This window comes from Hemicordylus capensis, chromosome 5 (genome assembly GCF_027244095.1).
Source record: "Hemicordylus capensis ecotype Gifberg chromosome 5, rHemCap1.1.pri, whole genome shotgun sequence".
NCBI lineage: Eukaryota > Metazoa > Chordata > Lepidosauria > Squamata > Cordylidae > Hemicordylus > Hemicordylus capensis.
The window spans coordinates 63,858,725-63,876,333 of NC_069661.1; the positions used below are offsets into that span (position 1 = coordinate 63,858,725).

General features: G+C 40.1%; 1 protein-coding gene across 4 annotated transcripts in view; it reads right to left on the bottom strand.

The window, feature by feature from the left end:
* Positions 1–17,609, bottom strand: part of LRBA (LPS responsive beige-like anchor protein) — a 567,920-nt gene that overhangs the window by 451,651 nt on the left and 98,660 nt on the right. For all 4 annotated transcript variants that reach the window (XM_053251992.1, XM_053251991.1, XM_053251993.1 and 1 more), the window contains exons 23-25: positions 5,494–6,492; positions 4,379–4,545; positions 2,801–2,954 (exon numbers count right to left, since the gene is read on the bottom strand). In XM_053251992.1, the coding sequence (XP_053107967.1) occupies positions 2,801–2,954; positions 4,379–4,545; positions 5,494–6,492 (1,320 nt within the window). The remainder of the gene's footprint in view (positions 1–2,800; positions 2,955–4,378; positions 4,546–5,493; positions 6,493–17,609) is intronic.

Here is a 17,609-nt window from a genome sequence, read left to right on the forward strand (position 1 = left end):
AAAGGTCCAACACATGAAATAGGGAAAGCGTGCATGATACGAATTACATTTTAGGACTGCACATGTGCAGCTGCTATGTGCTTAGATGCTACTTTGGTGTCAATGTTCACCCAAGGTAAATCAACATGGCACCACCAGAACCAAAAAGCACGAGGAATGATGCAATGATCATGAAATACAAAATAAAGGTTCACTATCATTCTCAAGAAGAAATCTTTCCTTCTTGCTTTCCCTTATTTATTCATTCTTAATTAGAAAGACAGGGGACCAGAACTAAATACATGCCCTGGTGTGGCATGTATGTGTACATGTACACCCACTCCCTCAAGAGAGAAAAAAAACATAATTCATGACAATCTTTGCTATCTTCTCAAAGCCAAATCATTCCTCAACAGTGCAATTCCATGTTTTCATTCGTCATTCTTGCTAGAGTGAGTGGGCCACTCTCTGACAAGCAAACCCAAGCCTTCCTTCCAACCTTTGAGCTTCAGAGGAGGGTGGAAATCATCCCACAGTTACACAGAAATCCCAACTTAGCTCCAATCCCTAGCTCCTACATTGGAAGGAAGGGTGGGCATGGTTTGGGCACTGTGTTGCTGAGGTGCTGCAAACATCTCAACGGCACAGGGCCAATCCTGCAATTCTTGTTATCATTCCAGAAAGCTAGAGAGATAGAAAGCGTGGCAGTGTGGCATCCTCTATTCGGCTACAGTGCTTAAAGTGTCTCCGTTGAGCGACTGAGGTGGGAGGTAGAAGGGAAGCTTCCTTGGTCCCTGTTTAGGTAAGCACTCAGAGCACTTTGGATGGACAGTGATCAAACAGGCAAACTCCATTCTCTCTTTCCCATGGATAAAGGAAACATGGCATTTCCTTAACCCTTACTTGGTGGAGGTGCCTGTAGCAGTAGCGGGGGCAGACAACCATAGTTTTTAGCAATCGAGGCCAACCAAAAAATGTGGTCTGCTGAACAAGAGACAGGGGAAAATATTGGACAGCTCACATAATGTACCCATACAATGTACCATTTATCAGGTCTCTTCATTTATAGAGTAATAAAGACTTAGGAGTACCAACATTATTTGTGCTCAAGGGACTGACTAAATGCAAAGGACTAATTTCAGCTAACTTGCCATTTAAAGACAAACCTTCAGCAGATTCAAGACTTTGGTTTCCATAGATACCACCACCACTATACCCATTTCTGGGTCTGTTCTCCATAACCATAGCATGAATAAGTTATGTTCACCAGAACTCATAGCCTATTTGGGTCCAATGGCATGATCTGATGGCACATAATGCAACAATGTCAGTGCTTGGATGGGTAACCATCTGGGAACCCCATTTAAGACACATGGAGTTTCATGATGGAAGAAAAGTGTGATATAAATGTAATAAATCAATGCTAAATTTAATGAAATAAGATTAGAAAAGCAGGCCTAGAAAGTTACATGCATTTCTGTACATGCTATGCTGCAATTCCACTTCACAATGAAGACAAAGTCGTAGCCATAAAATCACCTGTGCATTAGTTCCAAGTATTTCCTATTGATGTTATTCTTTGGATATTTTTGAAAACCTGCTTCAGATTGCCCTGCCCTCAGAGTTAAGGCAGGTAGTAATTAAAGCTTTTTCAGTGGTGGCACCTTGGATTTATAATTCTCTCCTCTGAGATGCGCATTTGGACTCTATTCTAATAGCTTCCAGTCACAGGCTAAATATGATTTTATTCTCCCAAGTTTTTAATAGATTGTTAACTGTAACTCTGTTCTTGCTGTTTTACTGTGCTTTTTGCCTCTATTTTTTGTCCAGTTTAGGTGGTTTTACATTTTATAAGACTTATTTGCTGTCTAAAATTTTGTACTGAGAAGCTAAAGGCGGGCTAAAAAAGCCTTCAAATAAATCCACAATAAGTTCTATGAAGTGTACATATTATACATCCATACATTAGATGTTCATAATATGGCTGTTTTTAGGTACTATAGACCTAAGAAAGCAACATGTGCATTAAATGGCTTCAGGGAAGAGCTTGAACACAAGTTACAACAACATTGATTTTTTTTTAATTGGGTTCTAGTCTAGAACTATAAACCACAACATTGCATCTGAAATTTGGCTTGGAAGTCAAGTGCACCAGAACCTGGAGGTTCACATTCAACAAGCAAAGGAATCAGAATGTACAAGAGGAGGATCATATGAGCTGCACTCATAATACCAAGCCACAGATCAGAGTTATTTGTAAAGAACTTCAAGACAAAAAAAATTAGCTGTGCCCTCACTGGGAGTTAGAAGAGAAGAAAAAGAGTCAAAAACACCGGCTGGAAGAGAAAACAGGACATAAACTTCAGTATAACATCCAGTATGTGGCAGCTTGGTGTGACAGAACCTCAGGCCAGTTGCTGGTCTAGTGGGGGTTCCTCAACACTATGAAGTCACCTAAGGTGACCTCCTCTATGGTAACTGCAGGTTACCCTGACTGATTCTGCACCGAAGCCCCTGACTAAAAACGTCAGTTGTAACTGCAACATACTAAACCACAAAAATGGGAGAAAAATTAAGCAATGTTTAAAAAGAAGAGATCTGCCTACTGATTCAACATGGAGCAGTGCCAAACTAGGGCCAGGTGAGGCTAGCACAATGCAGCCAGAAAGTCCCATGCCTCCCCACAGACCAACTCTCTCTGTCCCCTCCAAGAAAACCACAAACAAGTCCCCACCTGAGTGTGTGTCCTAATATAATGCAAAGCATATGGAAAAAGTGCTCTCCCACAAAGTACCACTAAATCAGAAATTGGATTTCTTACTGTAGCAGATGTAGCAGCAGAAAGCAGAGGTAATATGCCACCACAAGCCATAATCATATTATCCATCACTTGAGAGATGAGATGAATTGTGTTATGTACGAATATGACATTGTCACTGCTATTCACGAAGTCCATCACTGTCTTCATAGAATGACTGTCCAAAAAGAAAAACACAACAAGAATTCAGGACATATGTAAATTCAGTTGCAGTTTTTGCAAGTATTTATGTCATTATTATTTAGTTATAACAACCAGAAATGTCACCTGCAACCAAGAATCTACATCAATATCCTAAACTGTGAATGCACCTTTGTCCTGACCTGAAAAATGCCTTTTCCTTATGCTTCTAATCCTCTCCAGAACACAGACTGGCAACTGTGTTTAAGTGTGTAGTGAATAATTATTTATTATTATGAAGTCTGATTATCTACTGCAGCAAAAGACACTGCATAAATCATCAAAACAAGTTTCCCTTGAGATATAAACTAGATCTGAACTTGAGTCTCTTAAGAGGAAACTAGAATTTTACAAAGAACTCCCAACAAACTTCCCTTTTTAAGCAAAAGGATTTTAAAGATATAAAACATAAGGGAATGTAATTCGGGCTTCACAAATCAACACATTAACTTCCTTACATTCCTGTGTCATAGATCATCCTGAAGCTTATAATGCTTAGTTCTGATGGTCTATACATTTTAAATCTAATCCAAAGGTGGCTTACGTTCAAGGTAGACGGTAATAAACAAGGTCAGATTAGACAATCTGATAGTATTTTCTGCCCTTTGAGTACCCAGGAAATTTGTTTCTAGTGTATATTCTTTTTAATTGAAACTTGCATGTAGTATAGGATAGAAAGTTAAGATCAATTCCTCTTAACTTAAGGCAGACATCAGTGTGTTCCTTTCTGGAGGTCCACTCTTTATACATCCCTGGACTCAGGATTCCAAAGAGGCGGCAGTCATATGAAAGTGAAGGCCACTGCAACATTTTAAGTGCTGTACAAGGCTTCACTTCTTTTCAGTTATTCTGAGCTGGCTGTAACCTTCAGCTAAGGATCAGTAAAGCATCAGGGAAGCAGGAAAAGGTAGAGAGAAAGAGCAGCAGCTTGTAGGTGCTGCTGGGGAATTGATAAATTGAGGAGGTTATGAGGAAGAGTACTGTACTTCTATTCCCCCGCCCTTTCCAAAAAATCCCGAAACACCCATGTCCTAGGTGGAAGCAGCCTATTCTTTTTACAGTGTAGTTAGGATCCCTCTACTACAAGCCTGCATAGAAGAGAGAATTCAGTCAAGGGAATCAATGATGGGAAAAAGTTGTATTTCAGAACATTTTAATATGCAAACTTATATCATATAATCAATTAAAAGTCAGGTTATTAATCAGCTATAATGACATCTTGATAGCTCTAATTATCAGACATACTAATTACAAATTTTTTTTGAACAGGATCCAAAATAATATTTTCTAGTTTATGCATATAAAAAGATGTATTCCAGACTATTTTTCAGATCAGGAAAGGTAACATTTTTGGATACCCTGTTAAAACTAACTTATGTGACTTCATGGAAAACACTTTACCTTCTCCACATTTGTACATCTGTTTCTATTGAAAAGAGCAAGTCTGTAAGTAAGCGTTGGTGCATTTGTGACCATCTAAACTCAGGAATACGGAACATAGTAGACCTCCTCTGTCCATTTGAACCAGCTCCAACTCCTTGGCCTGATGGATCTTGTTGCCTTGACATCTTTACAAATAAAATATAAAGTATGATCAAGCTGCAGTTCAAACTGAAATATTTTACAAGACCTTAACATGAGATGTCAGGGATTGAACCTGGGACCTTCTGCATGCAAAGTAGACACTCTACCACTGAGTTATGGCCCCATCTCCAAAATGAGATTTTAAAAAGAGACTGACATTTGTTGTACTTTTAAATCATGTACACTGCCTAGTGATGTACATATAGTAGGCAGTACATAAATACGATAAATAAATTAACAGAAATCTAAGTTTAGGAAAACTGTACATATCTTTAAAATGTATTAAAAATCTGTGACAGTCAAGTGACTGATTCCAGAAAGTCAATGATGTTTTCGACTACATTTAAAACGCTAGAAGAGCAACTAATTATACTAATTCTACATACTACAGCGCATTTGTGCTACCTACTCTGCCAGCCAAGACAAGAATAAGCAGCAGCTAGACCTTACCACGTAGGGTACATATATTGCTGCTGACTGTGATCTCCCTCCTTTGAGGAAGTATGTTGTAGGATGGTGGTTATCCATTGGCAGGTGTCTCTGCAGAAGGGAAGGACTTATGTATATCACTCTAACTATAATCAGTAAATATCCCTGACCTGGATGCTGAAGGAATAATACATATCCTAAAAATATGCTTTTAAATTTATTAAAAATATTTATGTAGATATTTTGAAGTGATACTTTGTTTTCAGATAATATTCGCAGCTGTCTAATAAATACATTGCTAAGAAGGTTTATAGACTGTTTATACAAGCTCTTTTTCAAGAGCTGATAACCATTATATTCATCTCCACTGAAAAAAGCTTTCATGTTTTAAGGAAGTTTACAATCTTATTTAAACTTACAATCTTAAAAACCTTGCAACCTTATTAACATTTGTAGACTAAGTAAACTGATAACAGTGGCGCAAAACAATAAAAATAAAGTACCTCAGGAATGGACCTAAGAGGCTGATTTACTTCCAGACTTGTACTGGACTTCAGCTCCAATCGTTCAGTATCCGATGCAACACTGGAAACATCAAGTTTGGCAATTTTCTTTTCTGAAGCTATCAATGTTTCTGAAGTGTGTGGCTGCACTTCTTCTACAGTTGTTTTGGTTTGAGACTGATCAATATATTCTTGATTCACCTTCTCTACATTTGAATTTGGTTGAGTCACTAATTCCTTAATTTCAGAAGCACTGGTTTCTGGTGAAGAAGCAGGCTCTTGTTCTGTTTCCAGTGTCTCAGTGCCTTTGGATTCTAAGGCTTCTGAACCAGATTCCTTCAATGTAACAGTATCCTGATGTATTGCTAATGTTACTTGGCTTTCAGACAATGCGTGTTCTTCACTAGGAGCAGGGGTAGATTCATCCGAGATAAAAGGCAGATTGCTCTCTTCTTTTAAATCAACAAAATCCTCCTCCTCCTCTTCCACTTCTGTTGACAACCTTTCTAGTATCTCCGGGCTTTCCAGTGTCTCCCCATTTCCATTTTGTGTGGGAGATTTTGCATCAGTGGCAGCTATTATTTCTTCCCCATGCATTGCTCTAGTTATTTCAGAAGTGGCTTCTGAACTTTGCTTCATAGTTTCAGTCTGTAGAGAAAGTTCCAAGCAAGGTTCCTTATTTAGATCAGGGGTTCTCTGACTCTCCTCTCTTTCTATACTCTTTTCTTCATTAACTTCTGGATTTGTTTGTTCTTCACAATCAGGTGGCCTGTATTCAGACTTTGGAGTGCAGTCAGCAATATTACCATTTCCAACATGTGTAGAAGTTCCAACTTCGTTTATTGCCAGATGTTGGTGCTTTCTTGAAACTTCAGCTTCTCTATTAGTACCTGAGACACTTCTAACTAGGGTTGATGGACCAGCAACATCTTCATCTCCTTTCTCTTGATATTCTCTGAACATGTTAGAAAGGCTCTCTTTATGCATTTCAAAAGTTACCTTAAAAAGAAGAATTTCAGTTCAGTCAATATCTGAAGTATAAAAATATATTTTACATATAAACCATAACTTGCCTTGATTAACCTGAGCCTTTCTGGAAGGGCGGTATAAAAATTGAATCAATGAATGAATGAAAGAAATAAAAATCAACACACACTACAGGCAGGAACAGCATCAGGATTCTGACTACACAAGATACAATTAGGTATTGATCCTTCTTGAGCTAATTATCAAAATAAACTGAACCCCATGATCTATATTTCTGAATTCTATATTATCACTTCAAACAGTCTGATATTTTGCCACAGGGACAAATGTTCAAGTTAGAGTCCTCAGCTCTAGAATCTGTTTTAAGTTCCAAGGATAGCCTTGGAATAAGTAACCTTACCCTCTTCAGGCATTTTCAAACTGCAGTAACCAGGTAGAGCACCCGCAGGAGTGCACCAGCAATCCTGAATTCATGCACTCTATAGCCTTGATCCCCCACTGTCCACAGATACAGCCTCTGTCTCTATAGACAAAGGCTGTATCTGTGGAGTGTGGGGGCAGAGCTATAGAATGTGTTGGCACAGAGCAGGCGAGATTTACGGGTGAACTCCTGTGGGTGCTGTACCTGGATACAGCATCCAAGGTTAGATACTCCCTGAAATACATTCTTGTGCATATTCTTGTGCCTCCAAGAATATACACTACATTTTTTCACCACTGTCGTGTTCCATTAAAGTCACAGTTATGTTGCAGGAACTGTGTTTCCATACATTCATCCCAAGGCATGGCTATTCGTTTTAAGGGTTTGCAGCCGAGGAGTTGCGTCTTCCACAAAAAATAGTGACTGTTGCTAGGACAACCTGTTTGGGAGCTACAAACAGTATCCCATTATGTGATTTGGAACTACAGGCTTGCAGTCTCCCTCTTGGCTATGAGCTCTCAGGACCGTGAACTCTGCACATGCCCATATTTGGCCAAGCTCTCAAGTTGGTCGCTTAGCACAAGCAAATATGGGGCAACTATTACCCAAGGTGAGTATAACAAGCGACAGCAAGGTATAACTCTATGGCCCGCGTCTATTTAGAGAAGGAAGCTGGCTGAGCAGATGCAAGTTAAGGAGAGAGACTATTTCTCAAGTGAATAGGAAAACTCCCTTTTTGGCATAAAGGATTAGTTTAACTCATCATCTTCACAGGAACTCTGATCAGCACTCCCACCCCACTATCGCTGCACTAATGGCCTGGCACAGACCAGGAGGAACCGTGGTTGGTATCAAAAGATCATTATCTCCCCACCTGGAAGGTCTTCCAGGTGTGCCAGAGAAGCTTTGAGTTCTTCCATTCACTCCAGCCCATACAACTTGTTCAAAACATTTCACTTTATTGTTCATCAAGATCATACTTATTATTTATTCAATTTCTATACTGCCCTTCCAAAAATGGCTCAGGACAGAAATAATAAATAAATAAATAAGATGGATCAGGACAGAAATAATAAATAAATAAGATGGATCCCTCTCCCCAAAGGGCTCACAATCTAAAAGAAACATAAGATAGACACCAGCTTTCCAGGTCTTCAGCTCTCCATCAACAACACCCCCAATCGCTCAAATTTTCACAAAAAAATCAAGGGGTAGGGGTTTAAATATCCACAAAATGGCTCTGTGTTGCCTCCTGACCAGAAATACCACCAGAAATTACTCCAGAGGTCATTTCCAATGGCCCTGAAACTGGGGATAGGTGAAAATTGCCTATTTTTTCACACATAGATATGGAAACCTGGTTTCTAGGACCTTGCCATGGATATGCGAAACTGTGGTGGCTGGGACTGCAGATAATAAGGGCCACCTGTAACCAGTATTCTACCACCATTTAGCACATTTTTATAATAGGTTTGTGATTCTATGTGCATTTACTTGGACCGAAGTAAATCCTGCTGATTTCAAAATAGATCAATTGCACTACATGGTTATTAAAATAAAGTATACCAGCCCATTTCAAGAGTCTCCATAGAATAATTCATGTTTGTCTCACATATTCATCAAATAGAGCTAAATATACATCACATGGATAGTTTTGCATAGAATTACAGACTGATTTCAGTATTTTGCAAATTTTGCATAAACAACTTTCCTTAACATTTAATTTTCTTTTATAAATTGATTACTTTGTGTTCTAAAAAAATGCTATACTAACTTGACATACAGGGTGGCATACAGGAAACATAATGTCAATGTGGTATGAACCATTTTATCTAGGAAGAATCTGAGTTACTCACATTGACTATGCAGCAGCCAAGAAAATAAATGGGGTGAAAGTAAAGTAAACTATCTAGGTAACCCCCACCCCCCTGATCAAATATAAGGTGATAACTGTTTGTTAAGCAAAACTGAATCCATATTTTGTTCCTAGGTGCTATCATGCATTAATGCTCTTGTATTCCATTCACTCTCTCTTTTCTATATCAGCTATATATATTTTCATTCAGCCTGACAAAGGTGTGATGAGTTGAGATATTTATTGCTCAGATGTTTAAGATTCATTTCCCAAAGAGGTGCCCTAGCCCTGTACAGTTTTCCATCAGCTAACTTTTATCAGCAGCATTAAATATTTCCTTAGGCAAACCAGTCTTGAAGCAGGAAGCTTTTTCAAGGATATTCATGAACTCCTCATTTGATGACACAATAGGTATTCTACTGGCTCTTAAGGAAGTATTTATCTATTTTCTGCTGGGCACAACAATGGCTATTAACAAGAAGCAATACCAGAATCTTCTCTTTATGATTAAAAAAAGAACAGTATACAGTATGACTGGTTTTCCTCAGATGCAGTAGATGTAGATCAGCAAGTCTACAACTAATGGTGATAAACATCAGACTAAGATGCAGCAATCAAAAACTGAGTGTTTTACTAATGCACACATTTGGAGCAAAACTGACAATCCTAAGTTTATGTTACATGCACATGAGTTTCATAGCATGGTTACCAAACTATCTGCAAAAAAGCCACTTTTCTCAAGAGAAGTTTGATATGCCTCACACAAGAGGCATACTTGTGTGACTTCATACTTTGAAGTCACACAAGACTTGAAAGTATATATTTCCTTTTCAGCACAAAGAGTAGTTTTTTCAGATTTAGTTTGTATACTTTTGCATATTTTTAATTTGTGCAACTCTATCCAATACATGCAGTACAAAGATTTCCAATCTGATAAACACACAATGCAGTTTGCCAACCAAATATAATGGTTGGGTAGGGAAAAACCAGAGTCTACTGCAAACTCAGTTTTCACTAAAATTGCTGCACAAGCACATACCAAATTCCAGGAGGGTGGTAGTGTTTTCCTTCTGTTTTCTGTAACAGACTGCATCTTGTGGTATCTTAAAGATAAATAGATTTATTGTGGCATAAGCTTTCATAGACTATCATTCACTTCATTCAGATGCATTGTGGGCTTTAGTCCACAAAAGGTTATGCCACAATAAATCTGTTCATTTATAACATGCCACAAGACTCTCTATTTTTTGTGTTTACACATTTAAAGGAACTAGGTACCATGGATGACATTCAGATCAGCCTAACACAGGCAGTGCTAACTCTCACTCCCCCCCTACACTGTTACGGGTTTGCAGTGAAGAACAAGTGGAATTGCACTTTTCTGCAAGCTCAAACACTTTGAGGAGCTCACCTGTGCTTCTGAAGATTGAACATCACTTGACCATCAGCAATGTCTTTAAGGCCTAAGGAGCACTTCCAGGGTGTGGCAAAGCTCCTTGAAGTATTTGCACTTGTTCAAAGAAGTGCAAGTCCACCCATGCTTTACTGCAAGCCCATAGCAGCATATAGGGATCAACACCACCAGTATTATTTATTTATTTAAAATATTTATACCCCGTCCCTCCAGTACACTACTTTTTGGGGCAGCTCACAATAATAAAATAGATACGATGTAAAATAAAAGTAATAAAATTAACCAAATTAAGTCAACAAGTTAAAAAGGGAAGTAAAGATTGTGCCGTTGAGTCAGTGTAGACTCCTGGCGACTACAGAGTCATCTGGTTTTCTTGGTAGTCAGGCTAAAAACCACAATCAATATTATATTTCAAATTAAAAGTTATTTTAAAAGCTAAAAATTGTGAGTTATAAAAATTAAAACTAAAGAACTTACCAGATATAACCAAAGAAGCATTAAAAAGCCTCTTTTTAAAAGATGTGTTTTTAGTTGTTTTTAAGAACACAGAGAGGGAGCATGGCAAAGCTCTTCAGGGAAGGCGTTCCAAGGCCAGGAGCCACAACCGAAAAGGCCCTGTCTCTAGTCCCCGCCAACTGGATTTCTGTTAGTGCAAGGGCCATGAGCAGGGCCTGAGACAATGAGCAGAGGGCCCTGGCAGGTTTATATGGGAGAATGCCAACAGGTACCCCGGCCCCAAGCCGTGTAGAGCTTTAAAGGTCAAGAGCAGCACCTTGAATCTAGCCCAGAAGCAGACCAGTAACGAATGAAGCTGCTATAGGATGGTTGTGACACTCATGAAGTGACTTGCACCCACGAGCATCCTTGCAGCAGCATTCTGGACCAGCTGAAGCTTCCAAAAAGTCTTCAAGGGCAGCCCCATGTAGAGCACATTGCATTAGCCCAATCTGGATGTTCCCAAAGCATGAGTGACTGAGGTCAGGTCCAACTTTTCCAAGTAGGGTCACAGCTGGCATAACAGCCATAGTTCGTAAAAGGCACTTCTGCACACTGCCGCCTCCTGCACCTCCAAGGACAACTTTGGGTCCAGAAGCACCCCCAAGTATGGATGTGCGGACCGGTCCGGTGGTCCGGTCCGGGGGTTTGGGGTAGAACGAAACCACCCCCCGGTTCTGTCGGATCGGAACCGGACCGCCAGGTCCAGTCCGGCCGGTCCGCGAATTTCCTTAATTTTTTAAAAAAATTAAAGTTCATTTTAAACACCTTTAGCCCCTTCAAGGGGCTTGCTGAGGCCGCGGGGGGTGTTCCACGCGGGTTCCCTCTCCCCCCGCCGGCCGTACTTATGACCGCCGCGGCCCGCCACGGCCGGGTAAATCACCATTTTCGGTCCTTTTGGGCCACCGTATGAGTGCGCGGCTGCCATTTATTATTAAATAAAGTAATTATTAAAGTAAATAATTCCCTTACTTTTATAGTGCTCACAGAGCTACAGTATCTGGTGTTCACATTAGTAAAGAAATAGGGTAAGAGTCAACAAGCACTCAAATGTGATCTTGCTGCTAAGAAAATGATTTCTTTTTAATTAAATGAGAGTTCATACACTATTCTCTTTTGCATAAGTCTGCCATTTTAATCGAGGACTGTAGTTATACAAACACCAAAAAAGTCAAGTATTACAATCTTTTTGTACATGTCTCTAACCCAGTCAGATTCAGCAGGTGAAGTAAGCAACTGTGTTTAGGATTGTGCTAATAGAAGCAATCCCCCCTTTCCCCCCTCAACAGAGCTCAAGTCTCCATATCTATGCATTGTATTACAGCCTATGTATGTAAATAGGATGCACTATCCTAACTACCTGTTGCTCAGAATTAACATTTATTTGCATTCTTACTAATCCATGACCATTTCCTTACTAGAACACCCACACAAGACAGTTTTGGAATCTACTTCATTTCCTATGCCTAAATCTAGACCCTCCCAAAAAGGTATGTGATCGTCTATGAAGAAAAATATCCCAAAAAATATCACCGTGAAGAAAAATACTAAAACATTAAAAGCTTTAAACATAAGAATACCAACTGGTATCAATCTGAAAGTTCTAAGCATAGTCAAGATAATTTTATATTTACCTTATCTGGTCATTTTATTTTTCCCTCTAGGTGTTTGTAATTGTGGAGCTGATACTTCACAATTCATTACAAGATATTGCTTTAAATTAGCAAACTAAAAGGCCATTCATTAATCTTCACAATCATTTGATGCCTAATCCATAGCCATTTGCAACATTTGGAAAGCTCTTCTATGCACTACTAGTTAAAGACAGTTGCAAGCTAATAAATACAACATTCCCCTCTGCCATTAATTTTAACTTAATTTGACATTCAACATTTACTAATTGCCAGAAAAGAAGATTAGAATGTACACTACAAAAAGGTTAGGATGACATATTCTACACTGGAGCTACAGTACTAAATGATGAACCTTTAGATATTTATTATCGTTTAGCATTTATTATTCAAAATCTCACCTATTATGCAAAATGTACATATATCACATAGAGGATGAGATACGGGCTTGAGAACAAATACTAGCCACTCAGACAAGCAACTAAACACTTTTTTCTGTATGTTACAAGGTTTACTGAAAATTAGCTCCTATGCTGCTAAACTCCATCAATAAGCTATTCATAATTCCAGCAAATGTTACTATTTTTTATCCTAATGAGAGCATTATTGACCTGTTTTTCCACCCTCCTAGGAGCAACGCTAACAGTTCAGGCCTGGAAACTCTCCACACTATTCAGAAAACAAATCAACTTTGACTGGAGGCACCAATACCTGCTGATATCAATCCCAGGAAAATGAATCAGTCAAGAGCAACAGAGGTACTGTACACACAAAAGCCTTTGCACATTCTGGCACCTTCCCCAAGATAACAAATCATATGCCCCCCCACATACTGGTCAGCTTCTTACAACAGATCAAACGATTGTATAAAGTCCAAGTCATTTAGATTTACTGTCAAAACACAACTGCAATATCATATTAAAATATTGCAATTGACAAAATTACTTATAATGACTCATATCATACTGTTGCTTAAAGTGTGATTTGCACTTTAACCATTTTTTTGGTCAAGAATATTTTTAAAATACTATAAATAGAACACGCCAATTCTCCTTTTATAATCAGTCACTGGAAAAATGAACAGTGCCAAAATAAAAATTTTAATATCCCCAGCAGTAAATATATCTATCGTTACAAGGAGATGCTCTTCCCCTACACACAGACACACAAACTCTTTTGTTTAATTTTAAGTGTTTTGGTGGCACATTGACAAGAATAGTGGCCTACATGTTGCCATGATGATCCACCCCACACTGTAGCAGGTTTCTAGCAAAGTGCCAGCAGTGTTAGGCTTTTGCACAAGAGCAGAAATACTCCAAGCAGCACACTCACAATGTGGAAGCACTAATTAGATCAGAAACACACCACTGACGGTCAAGTGAAATGTTTCACCTACCACCTATTTTCTTAGTTTATACTAAGTCGGTTCATAAGAATCTCACATCTAATTCTTAAGCCTTGGCCCCACTTGTACTTCATATACACCCAGTGTCCTGTATTTTTATACTAATACAACTTTTTAGCTTCTCCCCATTTACAGAGAACACTAAAATATTTTTTAAAGGAAAGCAAACACAAAGTCATAGATCATATCTCCAAAGGAGCTACCCACAGAGTAGCTAGAAGAGGTGGTTTCCACTGAGGCTGAAATAATCCCATCAGAAGAGCTGAACACACGGAAGCACATGATACAGGACACATTCAGTGCCACTGGTGTTGAGCAACCAGTACAGGGATCTACCTAAAGAGGGAGACTCACTGCCACCTGGATCAGGATTGCTATCCCACGATGCACAAAGAAGGAGGAAGACACCCGTGACTAAGTCGCCATGTCTGGAAGGAACCAAAATACTGCAGTTCCAGACTTCTCCAGGTAGGGCTGGGAAAGACTCCTGCCTGAAATCTTGCCATCTAACACAATACTCAGCTAGATGGACCAATGGTTTGACTCAGTACAAGGCAGCTTCCTATATTCCCAACCATTGCCCCTACAAGATAAATGTAAGCACATAAGAACAGTCCTGCTGGATCAGGCCCAAAGCCTATCTAGCCCAGCATCCTGCTTCATACGGTGGCCCACCAGTTGCTTAAGGATGGAGACAGCTGTGTACAGCCTTGACAGATCATCAAGGGAGATATGTTGCTTTTCTGATGCGTATATCCAGAATGTGAGGGAGAGATTGCAGAGCCTGAAACCTACTAACCATTATCCTTTCTGGTTGATCCATGTGGAAATCAGTGACAATGCCGGGGGGGGGGAATGGAAACATATCTATGAGGTCCTGGATAGGAATTTGAAGGAGTTGAAGACACAAGTAGTGTTTTCACAGATGCTACCTGTGAAAGATCAAGGTACAGGAAAACAATGCAGGATCCTGGAAGTAAACAGTTGGCTATGAAGATAGTGCCATCAAGAAAGGGTTGGATTCTTGGACCACAGCCTGTGCTACCTACTTTAAGAACTCTCTGAATCAGTCTTCTGGCTTCCTTGCTATGGTGACGTGAATTTCTGGGTGGCCCCACCCCCATTTTGTTTCCACTTTTGGCATGTTTCCTTGTCCCTAGTACTTTGTTCTGTACTAGGCTTTTGTCTCCTTCCCACCACATCAGATTCAGTTTAAAGCTCTTCTGATGAGTTCTGCAAAGGTACTGCCAAACGGTAGTTTGAAGCCTGCTGTGGAGGAGGAGGATCTGACCTAAAAAGGTAAGCTAGCTTTTCTACCAAAACACCCTTCCCCCCCCTCCTTGAAACAAAACAACGGACAGGAGAAGTGGGAGATTTTTTGAGGGGCTGGTTTCTTTTTAGGGGAGAAGTGGCCGTGTGTGTGTGTTTTGCCAGGACTTGTTTTGGGGGATGTGGCTTTCAGTTTTTGCTCTCTCTCTCTTGTCTGGTGAGAGACAGTGGGAAAAGCCAACTAGGGCTGTTAGGTGAGTCACACCTGGTGGGAGGGGTCTGATTTGCTAAACCACATTCCTGTTCAGTTTGAAGCCTACTCTCTCTCTCTAAGAAGCAACAGCCAGGGAACAGCTAGGACGTCTAACACAGAGATTTTGAATTTCAGAAGAGGAAACGTTTCTAGAACTTCACTAAAATGAGGAGCTTGGTGAAAAGAAAACTGAAAGGGAAAATCAGGAGAGTCGCTTCACTTCAGAATGCATCGAATTTATTTAAAACCACAATACTAGAAGCCCAGTTATAGAATGTATACGAAAGAGGAGGTACCACCAAGTCTGGATGCCAGCATGGCTAACCAGTAAAGTCAGGGAAGTTGTAGAGGGCAAGAAGACTTCCTTCAGAAATTGGAATGCCTTCCCAAATGGAGAACAGAAAGGGACACAAATGCTGGCAAAAGAAAAACAAGGTGAAAATAAAGGAGGCGAAAAGAGAGTCTAAGGAACATTTAGCTAAAAGCATCAAGGGAACATCAAGCTAAAAGCATCAGAAGCAGGAAACCTGCCAGGGAGGTGATTGGACCCTTAGGCAAATGAGGCGGTGAAAGAGATTATTAAGGAGGATATGGAGACTGCAGAGAAGCTGAACAGGTTCTTTGTATCTGTCTTCACAGCAGAAAATACTGAGCATATACCTGTGCCTAAACTGAGCTTCTCGGGGACAGAGGCTAAAGAACCGATTCAGATATGGGTGATGAGAGACAATGTTCTAAATTGTCTAGCAAAATTAAAATTAACAAATCACCAGGGCCAGATGGCATCCACCCGAGAGTCCTTAATGAACTCAAATGTGAGATTGCTGACCTCCTTGCAACAATATATACGAGTAACTTATCCCTATAATCAGGCTCTGTACCAGAAGACTGGAAAGCAGCCAATGTAACAATGATTTTCAAAAAGCGATCCAGGGGGATCCAGGAAATTACAGGCTGGTTAGCTTAACGTCTGTTGCAGGCAAATTGATGGAACACATTCTCAAGAATAATTTTTTAAAACATATAGAACAACAGGACGTGCTGAAGGATAATGAGCACAGCTTCTGCAAAGGTAAATCTTGTCTCCCAAACCTTTGGGAGTTCTTTGATAGTGTCAACAGGTGTGTGGATAAAGGTAATCCAGTCGACATTGTAGACTTTGACTTTCAAAAAGCTTTCAACCAAGTTTCTCATCAAAGACTTTTGAGAAAACTTAGCAGTCATGGGATAAGGGGACAGGTTCACGTGTGGATTGGTAACTGGTTGAAGGAAAAGAAACAGAAGGTAGGAATACATTGACAGTTGTCTAAATAGAGGGAAGAAAGAAGTGTGGTCCCCCAGGGATCATTATTGGAACTAGTGCTGTTTAACTTGTTCATAAATGATCTAGAAGTTGGGGTAAGCAGCGAGGTGGCCAAATGTGCAGATGACACTGAACGATTTAGGGTAGTGAAATCCTAAAGAGATTGCAAGGAGCTCCAAAAGGATCTCTCCAAACTGGGAGAGTGGGCAACAAGATGGCAAACGTGGTTCAATGTTAACAAGTGTAAAGTGATGCATATTGGGTCAAAAAGCCCCAATTCCACATATAAACTGATGGGATCTGAGTTGGCAGTGAGTGATCAGGAGAGGGATCTTGAGGTCGTAGTGGACTGCTAGTTGAAAGTGTCGACTCAATGTGTGGCAGCAGTGAAAAGGGCCAATTCCATGCTTGGAAGCATTAGGAAGGGGTTTGAAAATAGGGCTGCTAATATTAAAATGCCCTTATACAAAACCATGGTTTAGCCACATCTGGAGTACTGCATGCAGTTCTGGTCACCATCTCTTAGGAAGGACATTACAGAACTGAGGAAGGTGCGTAAGAGGGCAACCAAGGTGATCAGGGGCCTAAAGCACCTTCCTTACAAGGCAAGGCTACAACACCTGGGGCTTTTTTCATTTAGAAAAAAGACGACATGATAGAGGTCTAAAAGAACATGCAACGTGTGGAGAAAGTTGATAGAGAGAAAATTTTATACCTCTCGCTTAACTCTAGAACCAGGGATCATGCCATAAAACTGACTGAAATTTACGACAGGAAAAAGGAAGTACTTTTTCACACAACATATAATGAGCCTATGGAATTCTCTGCCACAAGATGTGGTGACAGCCACCAACCTGGATGGCTTTAAGAGGGGTTTAGATCAACTCATGCAGGACAGGTATATCAATGGCTACTAGTCTGAGTGCTATAGGCCACCCTCCAGCCTCAGAGGCAAGATTCCTCTAAATACCAGTTGCAGGGGAATAGCAGTAGGAGAGGGGGGATGCCCTCAGCTCTTGCCTGTGGGCTTCCCAGAGACATGTGGTGGGCCACTGTGTCAAACGGGATGCTGGACTTTATGGA